General features: G+C 38.8%; 1 protein-coding gene across 1 annotated transcript in view; it reads right to left on the reverse strand.

Annotated features, from left to right (window-relative positions):
- Positions 1–5,357: 5,357 nt before the first annotated feature.
- LOC137297353 (G protein-coupled receptor kinase 3-like) overlaps positions 5,358–14,238 on the reverse strand; it is a 109,773-nt gene continuing 100,892 nt past the window's right edge. Inside the window, exons 12-19 of the mRNA XM_067829365.1 lie at positions 10,411–10,518; positions 10,003–10,069; positions 9,617–9,717; positions 8,850–9,012; positions 8,094–8,256; positions 7,674–7,828; positions 7,050–7,166; positions 5,358–6,563 (exon numbers count right to left, since the gene is read on the reverse strand). Coding sequence (XP_067685466.1) covers positions 6,384–6,563; positions 7,050–7,166; positions 7,674–7,828; positions 8,094–8,256; positions 8,850–9,012; positions 9,617–9,717; positions 10,003–10,069; positions 10,411–10,518 — 1,054 coding nt within the window. The 3' untranslated portion in view covers positions 5,358–6,383. The remainder of the gene's footprint in view (positions 6,564–7,049; positions 7,167–7,673; positions 7,829–8,093; positions 8,257–8,849; positions 9,013–9,616; positions 9,718–10,002; positions 10,070–10,410; positions 10,519–14,238) is intronic.

The raw sequence follows: 14,238 nt of genomic DNA on the forward strand, positions 1-14,238 counted from the left end.
CGGCTCGTTGCTTGGAGAAGGATTAGTCTGGTTGCTAGGTGATGCAATGATATCATAATGACTAGAAGCATGATATCACCTTCCAAAATGTTCCTTGATGCTTAGCAACAAGATCATAACACTCAGATTTGTCCTTAAAAATACGTTACAAAGGAAAGTGAGTTATTGACATAAAAATTGTCAATATTCAAATGAATAGTGTCTTTGACTGGTTATTTCAAATAAATATTTAAGGGATATGTTTGCATGGCAACCTGCAAGTCCAAGGGCAGCTGAAATCAAATATTGTACATCTTGATGAGCAAACAAAATGATTATATTGATTATTGTAAGGGAACATATGTTTTCTTCCCATAAAAGTGGTTACAAATAACAAAGCATTTCTCATGACAATCTAAAAGATACAATTTCAATTGACCCCCAGGTATTTTCAGCCATGAACGATACAGTTTGATCCGTAGTGTTGTTACATTTGACAACCTTATCAGGAATTCAAAATGGCCTCAATATTCTCACACATCAGGGATTGATCTTTACACAGTAAAATGCATTACACAATCATGTGTGCTATTTCCCCCCATGGAGAAGATTAAAGATTCATATATTTTCCAGACTTTGCCACCTCACTATGTTGCAGCTATTAACAGAAGAATATAATAATAATTATAATAACCTAATTGAGCAATGTACACGCCCAAGGTTGGAGAGGCCTTGGAAACAATTTGGTGAATACCACACACAGTGACTGAAATGTGATGATATGTCGGACCAGACACTTAGCCACAGAAGCACAGTACACACAAACACGTACCTGAAAAGTATAAGACAAAGGTAGTTTGTAAAATTGTAACATAACAAGGATGGGAAACAGTTCTCAAAAAAATCAAATGGATTTCAACAACAATATTATGCAGTTGCATATTGAAGAACACTATCACCATATTGTCAAATACACAAAAGAAGTTTCAGTGATTATTTGAGGACTCTGTGGAGCACTGAATACTTCTTAAAGTAACTAAAAGGCTGAAGGCCTCCAGTTCTTCATTCAACATGAAAGAGAATAGGACAAGACTGACTAGTAAAACATACTTTTGGTGCAATGGTTTGGTTGTCATGGCAACAATAAAACAGAAGACCTTCAACTTCACAATTATATGCTGATGTAGAGAAGCTATGAACTGGTCTAGACCAGTATTATCCAGTGCCATACGCCAGATAAAACAAGTTTTGGCTTGAATATGTGATGAACATCATTGTTGATCTTCATGAGAATAAGGTTGTCATTGCTTGTGTGTGGTCATCAGAATTTCAACCATGTGGATTTGTCTCGACTCTAAATTTTGACCATCAAGGGACCATTTGTGAAATCACTCGTCTGTCAAAAAGGGACGTCAAATCCAAATATCTCCAGCACAACTATCAACATATCCCTCGTTCTGGAAAGGAACAGCTCAACCGAAAAATATTTCTGAGACTATTCCCCAAACGATTCAGTGTCACATTAATTTGTAAACAGAGGCATATGGAAAGGAGTTGCCATATTAAAAATTAGGGTGCAAAGACCTCACATTCAAGCACTAAATATATAATATTCTATTAAAATAAACAAAACAACAAATGGGGTCATCTCAAAACCTCAAGGTTTGCCCAGGGAATTTTACGATCAGGAACTAAATCATGAAAAGCCACCCTTGATTTCCACACAAAAGTTAAGACATATTTGATGAAACAAGCATGCGCTGTTTTGAGATGATCCCTCCCACAGGTGTGTATAACAGTAACATGGAGTAAAAGTATGGGGTCGGCAGGACTGAGTTAAAATACTGTATTATGACTTTACGGGCATGACAGTTGTGTCCATGCTGGGCATCCCAACATCCTTTGGTACATCTTCATCTCTCCCCTCTTACTCATGTAAGCTAATGAACTTGATGAAGGCTTCAACCTGCTAATCACATATGACCTTTGAGGTCAGTCAAGGTGATGTCACCTTGACATCAGTTTGTTGATAAGGTTGGCCAGTGACCTTTGTCAGAAACCTCAAGTTGAACAGCTGATAGGTATGAAAACTGTCCTTTATTACAGTGCTCATCCCTTACCTACAGATCTACAGAGTATAAGCAAGAGTCATACAGGTGTATTGCTATGACAACTTTCCTTCAATACTACATAATTTCAAATTTGGTCAATCCCAAAATGGTGAGTCTTCATATTTCTTAATGAACAAATACTGGTACTTCACAAGGACTTGAGTCAATCATGAAACCAAAACTTAATTTATTAAGGTATCGACCATTCACCAATATTAAACCTGGCAATACAACATATTCTGCAGATACTACCTATTCTAACAGCTGAAGAGCTGCAGCAGTTCCAACCATAAAAGGCAGGAGGCATATTTATACCTGGCAAACATTTTCTACAATTTTAGAACACCATCTTGAATTGTTCTTGTTTTGAATATGGTTCAAATGTTCAAACTTTAAGGTGCAATTACAGCGAGATGTAATCAAACCCTGGTCAGCAGCAACCCAGCAATAGACTTGTCTTGTCCACAAGTAAAGAGGCAATCATTGTCAATGACTGGAGAACAGGTGCCAGGCATACAAGAAAACATGATGTGCAGACACTAAAGAAATATTCTGAATCTAACACCAGCCTACATCACAAACATATAATAATGAAATGTGACTGACTTTTTTAAGTGTCCTACAACAACATATTACCTGTTATGCAAACATTTCCACTGTTATGTACCTCAAGTGTACTTGATAAAGGTAACATTCACACTTGCAGAGCTCCAGATAAGGCTTGTATTTGCATATGTTACTCAATAAAAATCACATTTACTGAATTAACTACAAAACTTTAGTGCCAAAAATGCACAAGAATCACGAAAGACACAATAGGTCTATAATACCTTGCATAATTGACTTATTTAATTAAACTGGCATGAGTATGATTTGAATTGGCGCTCAAATTCTACAACAGCATAAACAAATGGTGGGCGATGCCTATATATACATACACTATTGCAGCCATTGTCACTGTCCAGGGTTTACTCTAATAGTCACCTGACTTCCATGTTGAGTGTATAGAAATGACTGCCAAATGTTTGGCAATATAAAAATTACTAAAAACCTTTAGTCTATTGAGATGCATTTATATTTATATATTTAGGTTAGGTACCCAGTAAAGATAAGAAACTGCATAAAAGTACTCAATTCTTTTACCTAGTGGGAGTATGAAAAATGCTAGTTACTCTTCAAAACATGCAATTACTCATACATACATGGGAGTAAATACCTAATTGCTTGAAAATTTATCTGGAGCTCCGCACTTGGTGGAATATCATTGAAGAATATCAATAGTGAAAAAACAGTTTTCCTCAAAACGTATTCACTGCATTGAGGACATGTCTAGAATTATTTGGTTCCTTGAATTATGGTGTTTAGTAACAGTGACTGGAACAACTTCCTGGCGAAACCTAAAGGATTGCTTCTATCCACTTATAAATATTGGATCTCTGATGTTCCTGTTTGTTAACATGTGATTTTCCCACTGCTAAAACAATCCTTAATCAGAAAAATTGTGTGTTCTGCAATTCATTATAAAATGTTCAGCCCACTCCTCCAGGTTTGTGTGGCTGTATAAAGCTTCTCTATAATGCATTTAGAGTCATAAATGGTGATACTGACACTAAGTTCAAAGTGGGTGTATAACAAGCCAGTTCTACTTTGAACTTACTGTGTGTACAATGACTTACCACTCATTCTGTTAATGAATGCATGTGTGCTAGTTAATAGGACTTTAATTTACCTAGACAATGCTATCATCCTGTGTACTTTTGTACAGACATTATCTGTGGTCTGCCAGCAGACTTGCTTGTCTTCCATGAGTATAATGTCTCTATTCTTTGGTTTTTGCAGAATAACATCCTAAAAATCATTGACCAAGGCAAAGTACCTGTGTGTAGATCTAAAGGTGGAGGGGTCAGCAAATGCTGGCTATGTTATCTACATAGGCATGACAGATATATTGGGTGGGTACAGAGGTCTATGCAAACAATATAAGTATGTATCCTAGGGTAATAAAAACTTGACTAAGCTTGTTTGTTGGTTAGTTGAAGCAAGACCCTTACTATAAAATTGGAGAGTGAGTTTATAAAGCTGCCACTCCTAGTGGGTAAGAGCTTTTCTGGAATCAGAATGAACCTCAAACAATCATTTGCTATTGGAATCCCTCACATGCACCTGCCTTAAGAATCCCAAATAAGCATGAGTCCTCCAAAACACATAAGACAAAAGAATCCTAAACAAGCATCTGCACAAGAGATTCCTGACAAGAAGCTCCCAAAGGAATTTACCAAAAAACATCTGCAGAAGAAACCCCCAACAAGCATCAGCCAAAGGAATCACAAAAACAAACATCTGCAGAAGAAATCCCTAAAAAGCAAATTGCTTGGAGTAAGGTTATTATCATCCAATCTCTCCTCTAAATACAAATAAGCAGCCACTGGTCCAGAGTACAAAGCACATGCACAATGGCCTGAACCTTTTCTTCTTTACGTATTCAGGAATCATTAATTGTGTCTCGACAACACCCTCACAGATGTTCCTGCTGACAGTGGTGGAGTGTTGAGTGAATGAACAGATCACTACAGTGTGATGATGTATAGTCTGTTCTATATAGTTCACCTGGTAAGGGAGCTTGGATACTGTAGCAACAATGTGTCTTTCATTTTAACCATCAACCAAAACATGAGGAATAAAATCCCAGTATTAGGCTATGTGTTCAAAAGATATATGAAAAGTAACATTATTATCCACATGGTCAGACATTGTTATGTACAAAGCACAACTATTGAAAAGTATCATTCAAATGACTCAAGTCAACAGAACATGCCAACTTGAAAAAAGTCATAAGAAGTAAGAGATCAATATTTCTGAAATTCAAAGTGTTCCCAAATGAATCATTCCTTGTTGATGTAAATGAAAAAAAGTTGCATTTAAACAGCACCAAGCAGGCAGACATTACACCAGAATAAGGGGAGCTAACTTAAGTGTACCAACCATATTGTGCACAAAGAGGACAGAGTGAAATTGTCAAAGAGTAAAGTGGGTCCAGCCCCATCCAGAACAACATGTAACAATAAGCTGTAATACTCTTAAGAAATCCTAAACTTCATATAACACTAGAATCACCACGGTAAAATATGAAAACGTAATCTTATTGTGTACCATTGAACACATATCAAGATGACTAGCCATGACGTCGTCACTGGCGTAAACATTTAGAACACAGCTCAAAAGACGGTCACAAGACGGATAACGTACATACGTACGCTACAAGTTGGGAAGTTGTGAAAGACTTAGAATGCATCCCATGTAGGCTTACTTATGATGGATTGGGAGTTGAGGGCAACATACGGCACATGACAGGAAGAGAGTTTCCTTCTCAACATGTGTCTTTACACAGTGGTAACCATGATACAAACGAAGAGGAATCCTCCGAATGAAAAGCTGAGTCTGGTATAGGTGTATACACTGGGAGAGAAAGAGGATGCCTCATCCTCCTACATATTATCTTGTACATATGTCCATACATACATCGACAGAAAGGGAGGGCTGCTACTTGCCTCAACATTTGATATTCATATGTATGATTATTCCTACATATGCACTGATCTTAACCTTGACAAATATGACCTTGACCTCATGCCTTGACACAGTACACAGGTAGCTATGTCAACAGGGACAGGATAACTTACGTGTGAACAAGTGATGATTACTACATATATTATGACATGATTGGAAATAATCAGATTTGTCTTCATGTCCATCCACTGGTACATCTGTGTCTGATGATTCGTGGTGTTCCTCTAGTACTGTATCCAGTAACACATGTCTGTTCCCATACAGAACATAAGAAATGTCTGCTCTTCTGTATATCCAGTTTCCGATCTTATTTTCTGGATACTCCAACTATTTCGAATGATATTACCACTTTTTGTCACAGGTCTGTACAACAGATGCTTGAGAAGGCCAAAGGCCATCCATGCGACCTTGACCTCCCATATATCCTGGGATTTCATACAGCAGGGAATAAGAAGTCTGTATCGCCTGTCTGGTTGATAAGACTCAAGAGAAAAAGTCTCTTTCTCCAAGCAGACACCTGTGGAGAATGTTCCACGAATTCAAGACTTGACTGTCCATTTAATGATTTGACATTATGCCTGATGGGTCTACAATGTATAATGAAATGTCTCAAGTCACATGATGAAATATATCCCATAATGCCTCATCTACATGTCACTGAAGTACCAGGATGTAAAAACTGCTACTAAAATCAGTATGATAGCGAAAATGTATGGCCACTGCCCTCTAGCTTCCGTTGCTGTTCCGATGTTCAAGTGGTGCGCGTAAGTTCTCATTACTTGGGCTGTTCACGAGATCCGAGCCGTACAGCTTGCTTGCTTTCTTGTTCATCGTGGCCATGATTTGAGCAGAGGTCTTGTATGCAGTGATGATCTCATCCTTCCACTGGGTAATCAGCACACGGTCCTGAACACCAAAGATATCACTGATCATTCACTGTCATCCCGTTCACTACACACTTATTTATTACCAATTGCACAAATAATATTCTTCAATTCATAATATTTATCCATATTCATATGAGTTGCCCATGCACAAATATTTTTGGCAAAATCGCTAATTAGGTATTATCTACATACCCTTTAGCTTATCAACAATCCAATGATTCCAAATATTGCCTTATCACATCAGTTCCAAGGTTGAAACAGTGAAAATATTTTTGTCACATTTACATATGCAAACCTAACAGCTAACTGAACGCAACAGCAGTAAAAGTAGAAATCTGATTATGATTTTCTGTCTCAAGTTCAAGAAAAAACACTGGTTAACCGAAATGTATGAGAACATTATTTGTGTCTATTTAATGGCATCAAGGAATGTTGTTTTATGCTATCAAAGTCACCACCATTCAAGCTGAATCAAAATATGAACAGGGGACAGACAATTACTCACTGGTGAGGTAATTATGATCTTCTGGTCATTTTTCAGCTGCATCACAATACAGTTCTCAGTTTTGTTCAGTTTCTGAAAGTCAGGGTACACTTCCTTGATGTCGAACATCGACACAAGCTGCAACACAAGCAAAAAGTACCATCACTCTGAACAAAAGCCAAGTACACATTGTTTAGAACACAATTGTGGAAAATGAGCATGTCTGTAAACATATTTGGCCTGGCCTTGAGGTGCATTAAGGTCTCTTAACAATATGTTTCATTTAAAAAAAATAGTGGCGCCCTTAGTAATCTCCATACCCTCTGACATTAAATCCAATGTGTTATTTCTTCAGAATGGCCCACCTTTCTCAGGAAGGTGGGTTTTGCTGTAATATCATCCAATAATGTTATGCATATACTACACAACATTTGAATGGGATATTCTGAAGTGAGACTTTGAGAAGTTGTCATACAAATAGTATCCCATACCACCACACAACTGAAGCATGTTGAGCTCTAAGTTTATAACGGTTTGTACACAACTCAAGTTCACCAGCTGCCAAACTCCAGTTGCATAGCATTATGACATAATCCAGTGTGCTTCTCAATGAAGCTAGGTACACTGCGTCTACTAACTACTAACCTCTACTCCTTTGCTACGGACCACTTGACTGTCCCGATTTTTGTGATAGAACTCAAGTCTGTTTGGATAGAGCTTCAGGTGCTTCTTCTGCCAAGTCTGCAGAAATGGGCCTCCTAGTTTGAGAACCTCACCCTCCACAATACAGTCTGTCGGGCCTGTTAAAAAAGGGTTGCTCACTCAGATGCATAGGCAATACAGCTTCCCTCAAACTTCCTTCAACATAAGTAGTTTCTACTAGCCTCGAGCTTCAATGGTACTTCTTCAGATACACAATTACCTTCCACCAACATCCTGCCCGTGGGACTCACGTAGACAGATGGACAATCACAGACATACACATTCAAGAGCTTACACGAATATCCAATAGTATTACTATTAATGACTGTTACAAGACTTCACTGATCAAACTAGTCTCCTTACCAGCATCAATGTCATCAATCTTCGGTTTCTGTTTCCTCTTCTGCTCAATCTTGTCTGTGTCCCCATTGATGGCGTCAAACACAGTCTCTGCCACTTCCTGTTGCCAGCGCTCAGATACGACCAACGGGAAATTCTGGTAGAGGCCCTGGTCAGCTTCCGTCAGCTAAAAACGTCAAGGTGACATCTGTTCTTTGGGGATCACTACACAATGTGACATTCAATCAAAACTCATTATAAACTCAACATCATTTCATATTCCCATTAAATATTCATAACATCCCAGGTCTTCACACCCTAACCTTAGCTAATATGTATGCATGGTTCAGAAAACTATACAATCTAAACTATATTCTACTGATCTCAAAAGCATCCTTTCAATGTAGTCAGCTACCAAAAAGAATATGGTCTGAATAAAAAGACCCAACAAAAACGAATAATGAATTCATATTACATTCAGAAATTACTGAGACACTGAAGATGCATTGTGATCAATATTAGCTTTAATGATGATGACAGCCCAAAGTGATGAATTTCAGAGATGTTCACCTGTTCGGTGAACCCCTAAAATATAGAAATATTTGTGTCATGTCAGTATGTCTGATGATCCAATCCTATAAATCAGCACTCACCAAAAGCATGCATAGCTGAACAAAATTCAGACACTCCTGGGACCCTTCCACATGTAGTAACAACACTGTACTGTGTTAAACTCAACTAACCCCCTCAATCACTATCATAGACGAGTATGCATCTTACCTTGATGCCTTTGGTGTCCTCTTCATCAAAGGATCCAATGTCAAATGCATCTGCAGCGTTGACCTCTCCTTTAGGGGGAATGAGGGGTGGTGGGTACTTCTGCAGATATACCTGGGTCCAGTCAATTCCCTTGAAGAATGGATGTTCCTTGACCTCTTGAGCCCTGCAAGACAACAAATGTATCCATGACAAATGTATCTTCATATTAATCATGGATCATATTCCCTGCAACCCATTTCAGATAAACAGTTCTCATGCAGCATCTTGCCTGGAGTGGTTATACTAATGCTGAACAGTCATGCAAGAGTTACCTCCCTTATGACGGTCATACGCCATATCTTCTTCATGCTTATTACATGGTACTTGACTATGTACTGAGTGAGTGATCTGGGTTTCGCATTCAGCTACATGTTGTCTCATTGTGCCTTGTGTGAACAGAGCCTTACACGTATTGCACCAATAAGGCATGTGAAGAAAATAACCTGTGTATTCACTCTAAAACCAAATCCACTTTTCTACAAAATTTTCAGGCTCTTGGCAATCATGCTACCATGGGCCACAATGAAACTGATATCTATACATGGCTGACATAGTTGCCATCCAATCCTCAACCTTGGAGACCATCCAATACACAATCTAGAGTGACCATCAAATCCTCAACCTTGGAGACTAGCCAATACACAATCTAGGGTAACCATCGAATCTAAAAGTTTACACTTTTACAGGCATGGGTAAATTCTGCTAGTCTTAAACAGAAAATCACATACCCACGTCCTCGACATCCAAGTCTCTCTTCAACATCTCGCTTCAGCAAGCCCTCGAGCACACTCTTCATCTCCGGAGACATGGAGTCAGGGAGTTCCACATTCTACAAATACAGGGGCAGATGATATCACATAAGGCCAGAACTTACAGCTGGTCCTCTGAAAGAATGCTGACATAAATAATACTTGATGTTGTGATTTCAGATACTAAGTCAGGTCCTAAGACATTTCATTCTATGGATATAAATATATGGATGCAGTGGAGTACAATTTAACATAGATTGTCAAACTTGTCATGATTTGAAAGTGTGCTTGAATTCAACACTGTGATGTGTGTTAGGATTTGGGTTTTTGTCTTATTGTTATGTAATGTCTTTTTCATCACAAACCATGGTCATTGTCATACGGTCAATCTCATGTTTGTCTTTGGTCTTGTGTTGTCTGAAGGGGCTGTGTCTGAAAGAAATAGAACACATTATTTCACAGCAGTTTGGGGAGTCAATATTCAATTGCATGCTTGTTGGTCAGGTTTGATTATTTGGCTGACACATGTTATCATCTGTGTAGAACAATGCTTTTGATGTGAACTCCTGGACTGTCTAATCCACACTTGATTATTTACAGAAAACTGCCACATAGCTGGAATACTGCTAAGTGCAGTGTCGAACAACTGACAAAATCTAACTCTAAATAAAGAATATAACATGAAAATTTACAACACATTAAACCAGTGGTTGACAGTATGGAGACATGTTGTCCTCATTATTGATATATCTCTGATGTTGGGCGGCACCTACCCCTTGAGTAACTTGTAGAGCATGCAGCCGAAGGAGAACCAGTCAGCGCTGGAATCATATGCAGTTCCCTTGTGCAACACCTCAGGAGCCATGTACCCGTGTGTACCACTGAAACAAGATACTTATGGTGAGGAGACATGGACATCTGAGCAACGTGGAGCCATGAACCCGCATGTACCAATGAAACAAGATACTTATGGTGAGGAGAAATGGACATCTGAGCAATGTGGAGCCATGTACCGGTGTGTAACACTGAAACCAGATACTTATGGTGAGGATCCATGAAAGTTTGTGCAACAGGGCACCATAAATCTGTGTGTACCACTGATACAAGATATATATTCAGGAGCAATGTACCACATGTAAAATGGAGCCAAGTATCTGTGTGTAACACAATACAAAATATTTATGGTGAGGAGCCACGAAAGTTTGTGTAACAGGAAGCCATGTACTTTTGTGTATCACTGAGATACAAGATACTTATAGAGAGGAGCCATGAAAGTTTGTGCAACATGGAGCCATGAATCTGTGTGTACCACTGCTACAACATACTTACAGTGGGTAGGCATGTGCAATAAGGAGCCATGTATATGTGAGTAACACTGACATACAAGATATACAATGAGGAGCAGCGTTTGAAATAATTGGCCCGGTGCCGGTTGTTATTAGGTCGACAGTTTCAAATATTAGCAGGCCGTTAAGGCCTTCAGTAAAACATCTGTCTCATTTTTCAATTGGAATCTTTCCCTTAAGTTTTTTCATTCATATTGTTTGGGAATGATCCATTATCTATCATGTTGCAATACTTACAATTTCACTTCCTATTATTTCAGTGCTTTGTGCAAAGGATTGTCAACACGCATCTTTAACAAATAATACCTTCTCTTTGGGCCACAGGCTTCGCTAATTGATTTTGTAGAAACTGTGACATTACATTACTGTGACAAAGTCTACTTTGTTTCGATTGGTTTGACTTCAACAAAATGTCGATTTTATAGCCTGTAGGTGGCAGCAGCCCTGATGGCTAACTGGCAAATTAAAGTAGTGCAAACACTGGTGAGGAGCCACGAATGTTTGAGTAACATGGAGCCATGTATCTTTGTTTTGAAAAATACAAAGGCATGTCCTAGGCTTGGAACACACAATAACATTTTACAATTTTGCAGGCAAATGACAGCGTTTCAACTTTCCTCCAAACCAGGCCTGGTTCCATGTTATTCCCACAGCATGACAACTTTCAAGTCCATGTCACTTTGCCATAGTGTTGTAATGCCATCAGTATCTAACACCATTACGACTATCTGACAGTTAACCTTTCAGATATACACACACTGTATCTATATCCAGAACTGGGTCTCAATGATGGGTGTCCTATATGTGATAGCTGCCTGAACAACACAAAGCAGCCAGCTGCTTACTTCTCACTGAATGGCAGTGAATCGTGCATTTGATACTTGTCAAGTTTTCATTCTGCTTTTCAATTTGTCATTACTAACTGTTATCACTGACATTCCAAAAGAAAAATGGGCAGTGCGCAGAAAAAACACATCCAATTGGAAGACCATATATTCCTAAGCACACTTCACAGAGTAGCTTTTCTGTCCATGGATGTCACATCCGTGTGATCCCTCAAATTTGCATGTGCATTGATGTTCAAACAACAGAAACAGAAGTTTATTCTACTCTTGCTATCAAACTGACATTCAAGAAGATGACACACAAGCAAGTGCACTGTGCATCTGAGCAAGCATTTTCTGCACATTCTCATGTTCATATGGCCTGAAACGCCAGTTATCAATCAGGAACTATGTAGTAAATTATAATGAAAATCATTACCGCGGTCAACTAGCAGCTTTTGTTACTTGTGACCAAAAACGCATATCCCGATTTAAAACTATGATATCAGTCATGAAGTCACCACCAGAGAAGGTTGTTCGTTCAGGATTCCGATTAGCTGCTGTCCAGATTAGGGTTTTGAAAAATGCTGTAACAGCTAACTTGTGTGCTTTGCATGATGTCTAATAGCTCACGACTTTCAACACTGATTTATTGTCTAGACAGATCAATAAAGTTGATGCAAATATCCTCCTTCAGATTTCCTAATTTCCTTCCTCGTTGAATACCTGTGCCACTGCTGTGCACACTTCCCCCGATGGAGGGCTACTTTCATTGAAACAAGTTTCACACCACTCAAGAACTGGACTGAAAGAATGATGAATCTGGCATAGAGTGACTCAATGTTTGTTTATGCTTCAGACAGCAATATTATACTTTTGTCATGGCCAACTGTAAATAGTCTAGTCTCAGCCATGAAAAGTAGTTAAACAGTAGTGGATAAACAGTATTCAGAGTTCAGTATCACACTGTCAGCCTGGCAACAAAGTGTGGCCATCTGACCCACCTCATAGGAACAGATCTGTGGGGCCATTTTCTGCTACAGTGAGTGAATGAGTGAGTGAGTGAGTTTAACACCCTGCTCAGCAATATTCCAGCTACATGGCGGCGGTCTGTAAATAATCGAGTCTGGACCAAACAATCCAGTGATCAACAACATGAGCATCGATCTGTGCAGTTGGGAACCAATGACATTTGTCAACTAAGTCAGCGAGCCTGACCACCCGATCCCGTTAGTCACCTCTTACGACAAGCACAGTCTCCTTTTCTACCCCGGACCTTCACAGGTCTGCTCAATTAAGGCAGAAATAGTTACAAGGATTACATATTCCACCTTATTCAGTTTTAATTTCGATCTGCAATTGTATTTTCCCTTGTCCCTAGCACAATATACTAGTCACATGCCAGTAAACTAGTGTGAATTAAGAAGGAAAGATCCTACTACTGTTACTTTGACACTGTGACTCAGTGTCCATGTTGTTCTATTTATCCATCCACCTTGGTCAAATCTGTCATCACATAGGCCTTAAAGCTGTACAAGTGACATGAGATTCATTTCCCTTGAAAGGTTTTCGACAACACCCATCCATCATTGTTACATCTAACTAGCTGATGATTGATGCTGCAGTTTACATATTAATGACTTCCCAATTAGAGGTTGATTAACAAGACACACTGCGATAGTCAAGTCCCACAGTGCTGTGAATACCTAACCAAGGTTCTACAAGTCACTAACAGCACTACAACTATTGTCACCTAGTATGTGAACTACGATGGTCGTATCACCAAACACTACTCTGTGGAAATCGAAACTGTACAACAGTCCAACATTATTACATCCACTTAATAATACTTCCCCTTATATTTGGGTTTAAATGACTGGCTTGGATACAACATATACTGTAAATCATTAAATTTTTGCGAGCATGACATTTTTTGCGAAAATTGCGAATGACTTGCGCTCGCAAAAATATCATGACGCAGTTTGCTGGTAGAATGCAATGAATAATCAGCAAACAACCTGTCGTATCTTCGCTTTATTATTCACCAGTTCATATAATTAACAATAGATCTAGACAATACATATTTTAAGCAATGACAACAACGCGAAGAGTGACTAATTGATAGCATGACTCGTACTCAAGTGTCACATCTGAACAAAGTTACTCCATCAATGCCTCCGATAGTCCAGACAGGCGCCAACCACACAACACACATTTCTTAGAGACTGTTTGAAAGGCCGAGACCTTCCAACGGGCATGGATAGGTTTCATGACACTTATCTGGAGATCAACAGCTTCCCTGACACTGACTAACCTGGTCCTTCATCAGTGCCAATTTATTAGAGTCATTACATTTAATTTAATCCCATTGAACTGTTTTAAGCTTATCTAGCCTATGCAGCAATTGTTGTTTTTAGGAAAACATCACTGA

The sequence above is a fragment of the Haliotis asinina genome, chromosome 1 (genome assembly GCF_037392515.1).
Source record: "Haliotis asinina isolate JCU_RB_2024 chromosome 1, JCU_Hal_asi_v2, whole genome shotgun sequence".
NCBI lineage: Eukaryota > Metazoa > Mollusca > Gastropoda > Lepetellida > Haliotidae > Haliotis > Haliotis asinina.